We start from the raw sequence: 6455 nt of genomic DNA on the forward strand, positions 1-6455 counted from the left end.
GTTTCTGGAAATTAACAAGTGATCCTACCTGGATCATTAAGCAAATGTAAGGTCAGAATCAGATACGCCGTATTGGACCCCCTCTAGCCAATGGATATTGAGAGGGGGCTAGCTAGTATAAATTCGATACCGTCTTATGCCACCCTGGGATCTGCTTGGAGATTAGGCGAGATATCTAGGTCAACATCCGGGCACGGTTCCGATGCCCGAGCTCTGATTGGCCAGCGAGCGTACGCATGCGTACTGTGTTGGCGGTCAGGATAAACCGTCAGAGTCCATCCTCCCATGGCAGGGGCAGCGGCTCCGAATTCCTTCTCCACCCCTTACCCCTGCCGTATAACATGGCATCTTCTACTCTACGACCCCACGGAATATTAATATTTCATGAGCTTGCCTTATTGGTATGACCCCATTTCTGACTTGGGCGGCGAAGGGACGTCACCCTCCGCCGCCCGGTGACGAGCCCGTTAACGCGTTGGGGAGGCCGTGCGGGGCAAAGTCACCGAGTTAACACCTTCCCCGTGCTCGGCGGGATCCGCGCGCAGCCTCCAGCACACGCTAGCGCCCCGCCGACGCCCGCAGCGGCCTGCATCGCAAAAGTTCTCTTCCCGAGACGACGCCATGTTTGTTTTTATTTGTCACTGAATAGCCGACATGATTGGTTCCGATAGCTAGCGCATCTCATAAATATTAATGTAAAGTGCGTTGAAGATTTTCTCTGTGATACGTGATTGGCTGAGAGCGTGTCCCTGGAATCGGGTCGTAGAGTAGAAGATGCCATGTTATTTGGCAGGGGTAAGGGGTGGAGAAGGAATTCGGAGCCGCTGCCCCTGCCATGGGAGGATGCTCAATGGCTGCTACATACTTCTTACATCATTTTTACCTATATTTGCCCGTCTAGATGTAAGGTTGCTGAGATTTGGGAATTAGTCCGGAATTAAACTGGAAGTCCAGAATTAAATTTCTGGGAAATCTCACGTAGCCCTTCGGGGGTCAACATGAAGCAAAACACACTATATTACATAAAATTAGAAGTGTAGCATAAACAGAAGGCGCACATGTTCCATATTTTTTGGTCCCACAATGTTGACTAGCACATCGGCAGAATGTACTTCACCTGCGCTAAACCCGTAATGTGTTGTGCATAGCACTTCAAGGAAAGGTCTCCTATGAAGTCGTATTTGCCTATGTAAGGTCAACACTCCATCTATAGTTTTCAAATGTTGTGTTGGAAAAGATATCATCTGCAACAGGCAAAATTCTGATTCAACGTTGACCAAACATCCTACAAATACCGTGAAAAATCCGGGTTTCGCACAGGCGCAGTACTTTTTGCCAATGTGCTATGGTGACTACAACATGTTGTCCTTCCTTATGTATAGGATGAGGAGGGAGCTATCATCACCTTGTTGGAAGGGAACCAATGGGAGGAGGCTCTTCGAGTGGTTAGTCTTTAGTTTGATAATGGATTCTTCTTGTTTATTGATCATCAGACCATGCCAGTTCACTTCTTTGGTTTTCAGACATGTTAAGGCCACGCCAAGTTAATTTTTTGCTTCTCGGATCGCCCTGTCCATTTTTTTCTGATTTGCAAAAAAAAAAAAAAATGGGGGAGGGTTCTAAACTACCTGCAAAGTGCTCAATGAAAGACATATTTTGGCCCCAACGGTTGAAGAAAGTCCTTTATTCCTTCCTAGTTCTTTAAGTTTTTCAATGTAACAATGCAATTTTGTTTCTTTAAAAGTTCAAAATCTAAATTATAAACCAGCCTGGTATGTTCACTTCATGGCTCATATCGTGACATTTCCAGCTATCATGGGGTGCCTTGGCCTGTTTTATTTTTATTTCGCCCTGTCGCTTCATATTTTTTTAAATCCGAGAAACAAGAAATTACATTGGTTTGGCCTAAACTAAAACTGAACTATAGAGTTGAAAACACAATTCAACTATTCTAGTGGATGAAAACTTTAACCTGACCAAATCATACCCCATCCCCTGCTAGCTCTGTTTTCTATTTGATAATATTCAGTTCAGCATTATTTTCAAACTCCTAGAACCAACAAATGAAATGTATGGCCTCATGTAAGTTCATCATTTTTGTTTCTGACGACTTTGTGCAGTTTAGTGGTCTTCAATGTATAGTGACAAAAAGTTATTTTTTTTCCAGATTAACAAGTACAGCAGGATAGATATTATCGACACCAACTTCAAACCTGCTCTGTTGGAAGGTGTGTAACTAGTAAACATGTCATCAGGAAATAATATTTCTCACACATGTCCTTTCCAAGCTTAAGACTCTGTAAGGTCTTTTTGGTAAATTATATCATATTATATCATATTTCCCACAATGATTAATATGCAAAATAATAATGACATTGTCTTCGTAAGGCCACACCAATTTAATTTTATGGATGACATCCGCTCGCGCATTGATTTTTGCCTGTTCTCAAAAAAAAAAAAAAGATCACGTCCTCCGAGGCTCTAGTCTGGCTCTAGGCCTGGGTAGTCCATGGTAGTTAGCGACAATACAGAGCCGGGCACCCAGGCTACCTAAGCTCCACAATTCAAGAACTCAGTACATACATACAGTGCCACGATTCATGAATTCCGCAAAACAACAGCATGTGCCAGATTGTCGTATACGACGCTAACTCTAAGTACTGCCACAAATTCACAATACCGGATTTATATTCCAGTGGTTTGGTAGCATTTTTATTTTTTGGCGGATTCTTTTTAATTTGCCCGTGCGCACTAGTTTGGGGCTCTTCGGAGGATGTCATCCATAAAATTAAGTCAGTGTGGCCTAATATGAAGAATTAGTTTACAAGAAATTTATACAGCCTCTGAATGTTGGCCATATGAAATATTGCTACACATACATGTATGTATCCCAAAACTTATGAAATCCCATCTTGGCTTTAAATACACAACACAACATACAGTCTTACATCTATTCTGTTTCCAGCCTCTCAGAGACAGCTGGCCTTCCTACAGGATAACAAAGCACTGTTCACCAGACATAAGGACAGACTTGCTGTGGTGAGAAAAGAGAAGGCCAAGGCTTGCACAGAAATCTTAGGTAAGTAGGATACAGTATATTGCTTGGATTTTTAACCTCACTGAATATGTATTACTAGTCTTGGCTTGCAACAATGCAATACATGGTGCACGAGCTGGCAGCATTGCCTATACATGTACAAAAATGTAATATTATGCAGGACCCAAAGTTAGTATATATATTGTGATGCACTAAGTATTTATTAATGCCATATAGTTGGTTAATTAATATTTAGAATTATAACAAAATTTTCTAAAGCTGAACTTTGCCAGTATCTTTATAAACCACTTGTTAAAAAATTTTCTTTATTTTCTTTATCTCACAATCTACATGTACTACATGTACATGTATGTAGAATTGATGTTAAGTTGATTTGAGTTGGACACAAGTTTGTATTCTGTACAGGTGACGACCATGCAGACCAGGACGTTGACCTTTACTCTGACACCAGCAGTACCACCAGGACCCACTCTTCCCACAGCTCAGCCAAGTATTCAGCCACCTCCAAAACATCAGGGTCAGTATATGTGTATGTACATACCGAGTGCAAATTTTTAGAAGTCTTCAACACTTTCTCAATTAAACCATCAGTGCTGTCATCACTTAATATACTGTTACCAGATGTACTGATAGCAGTGGTGCTGTCACCAGTTGTGCTGTCACTAGTTGTGCTGTCACCAGTTGTGCTGTCACCAGTTGTACTATCACCAGTTAGTTGTATTGTCACCAGTTGTGCTGTTAAAAGTTGTGCTGTCACCAGTTGTACTGTCACCAGTTGTACTGTCACCAGTTGTACTATCAAATGTTGTACTGTCACCACTTGTGCTGTCTACCAGTTGTTCTGTCACCAGTTGTGCTGTCACCAGTCGTACTGTCACCAGTTGTGCTGTCACCAGTTGTACTATCAAATGTTGTACTGTCACCACTTGTGCTGTCACCAGTTGTATACTGTCACCAGTTGTATACAGTCATCAGTTGTACTGTCAACAGTTGTGCTTTCAGCTGTACTGATACCAGTTGTGCTGTCACCAGTTGTACTGTCTCCAGTTGTATACTGTTATCAGTTGTACTATCAATAGTTTTACTGTCGTCAGTTGTTTACTGTCAACAGTTGTACTGTCAACAGTTTTGCATGAGGTACACGTATGTACATTGTATGTTGTATGCTCAACGGTTTCTTTTGCTGTGTTTTTCAGACGAACAGCCAAGAGCCGTAGGAAAGCAGAACGAAAGAAGCTTAGTCTCCGGGAGGGCAGCCCATATGAGGACCATGCATTACTGGTTGCACTAAAAGACATAGTAGATGCTGTAGACAAATCCAAAGGTATCTTGTATACTTAGTTCATTTTGTATGCTTGGAAAAGGAAACCGATATAATTGATAAAAAATAACATGACGATTGTAACAATAAACAAAAGTCCTTAGATAAAGTCTTTAAAAAACTGGAAATTCTGCATGTCTGTATAGCCAACTTGTCAGCACGAAAGTCCGGAATAGTGCTATTGGCATCCTGAAGGGGAGGGGGGTATAGCAATGAACAGTAGACATACAACACACGGTCTTACCACAACTTACTTTTAAAATGATTCGCAAAACTGTATTCATGGTACATTACGGGTGCATGTACATGTGTAGCTAACTTTGAATAATTTATATAGTGTTGGGTCGTTTATCATGATATCAATATCGTACAATATAATTGGACCAAAATCCTATAAGATACAAATATACAAGAATGGGTTACGTGTATACAATAATATGCATTCTTATTACAATGGAGTGAATTGTAAATGGAAATTGGGTGTTGTAGAATTCTATAGTTCCTGAAATACATACACTTACAAGAAATACACTAATAACTGATCATGAAAACTACTGTACAGTGCCTTAGTACCCATCCTATAGATTCAGGTCCTGAGAATGGTCAGTCTGAGATTAATTTCTTTTTTCCCTTCCCAGACCAGTTTTTCACTCAATTGTTGACGTACATGTAGATTCACTGATTTACACTTCAAAACACAGGCTATTGCCTCAGTATGATGACATCAGCAACTGTTTTTGTTATTTTCAGATGATGTGCATAATTTGCTGAAGATGTTGGTACTGTTTGGGTTTGACTGTGAGGCTGGAGTGCTGCAGGCCTGTTTGGAGGGTACCCTGAGTCTGATGGACAGTTGTACAGCAGAGATCTGGCAGACTGGTAGTGGCAGTGCTCAGACACAAATGGTAAGTCATGTACATACATTGTACTAACCACTGCTTAAAGGGGCATTTTGTAACATTTTTGCACCAAAAATTGATAAGTATTTTTAAAGAAGTTCAAAGATAAAAATATTCTGATTGAAAAATATCTTTGTGTGATCTTCGTGTAATTTACTTCCACTTTGCAACATACATTGTATTTTGTGCAATTATTATAATCTCAGTAAACATTTGTGACATTTATGGTTGGCGCCCACATGAGGCACACTCAGTTTGTGGTGCCACCACAAACCCTAATGTAAGTAAACATGGCTGACAGTTGTGTTTCCAGCTCCCAAGGCGTTATATTTTAGCACCCACACTTGCTAAATGGCATTTATTTGCAATGGAGTACAAAATGTAGGATTGATTCAACTTTCAAATCAGTCATTTATGATTATTCTGAGTTCTCGGTCTTTCGTTAACGCTCACCCTCATATTACTCAGTGTTGGAATAAAGCCCAGGTTCGCAATGTCTACCACATGCGGGAGGTAGAGGTCACAGTCGAATAAATTCAATGAAAGTAGGAAAAACGTTAGTTATATAATCAAAAGTAAATGTGTTATGATGATGATATTGATAGTACATGTACATCAGTAGCGTGCGTACTTCAGTGGTTAGCAATCCTGCCTCTGGACTAAGACGTGGGGAGTTTGAATCCTGGCTGTTGTTGCTCAACCGACATGCACGCTACTGTTTAGGGTCACAGTCCTTAGGACGGGATGTTAAGCCGTGGTCCACTGTTCATTGTGCTTGTCGAAAAGAGCTAGGGGAATTTCCCCGGTACAATGAACCTGTAAATACTGTACATAGCGTCTGTCTTCTCTGTCACAACCAGAGGAAGACTAGCTCTTCAATGAGCTAAACTGGTTCGAGATCACTTTCACTGTCAGAGAAAGTTATTATTCAGATGATGATGATTATGCTAATGAGTTACTAAATTGAATACCTGCCTGCTACAGACCCTTGGCCCACACTCAACAGTTAACAGTATCCTGGCATCTATGAATGCTGGACCACAGCCTGTAGACCCAGGTAAGTACATGCACTGAGTCTCTATTTATATCCATAATGATTATACAAATCAACTTTATTGCTCAACAACTGTAGCTGGTACAATGTATGGCAAAGAAACAACAATGGTACATACATAAA

The 6455-nt window shown here is 40.8% G+C and overlaps 1 protein-coding gene across 1 annotated transcript in view; it reads left to right on the plus strand.

Annotated features, from left to right (window-relative positions):
* Positions 1-1382: 1382 nt before the first annotated feature.
* Positions 1383-6455, plus strand: part of LOC109484091 (putative elongator complex protein 1) — a gene marked incomplete at both ends in the record, with an annotated part of 14560 nt that continues 9487 nt past the window's right edge. Inside the window, 7 exons of the mRNA XM_019787315.1 lie at positions 1383-1445; positions 2168-2228; positions 2966-3079; positions 3464-3575; positions 4255-4382; positions 5130-5284; positions 6263-6335. Of these exons, the coding sequence (XP_019642874.1) occupies positions 1383-1445; positions 2168-2228; positions 2966-3079; positions 3464-3575; positions 4255-4382; positions 5130-5284; positions 6263-6335 (706 nt within the window). The remainder of the gene's footprint in view (positions 1446-2167; positions 2229-2965; positions 3080-3463; positions 3576-4254; positions 4383-5129; positions 5285-6262; positions 6336-6455) is intronic.

This window comes from Branchiostoma belcheri, unplaced genomic scaffold (genome assembly GCF_001625305.1).
Source record: "Branchiostoma belcheri isolate BF01 breed outbred unplaced genomic scaffold, Haploidv18h27 scaffold688, whole genome shotgun sequence".
Taxonomy (NCBI): Eukaryota; Metazoa; Chordata; class Leptocardii; order Amphioxiformes; family Branchiostomatidae; genus Branchiostoma; species Branchiostoma belcheri.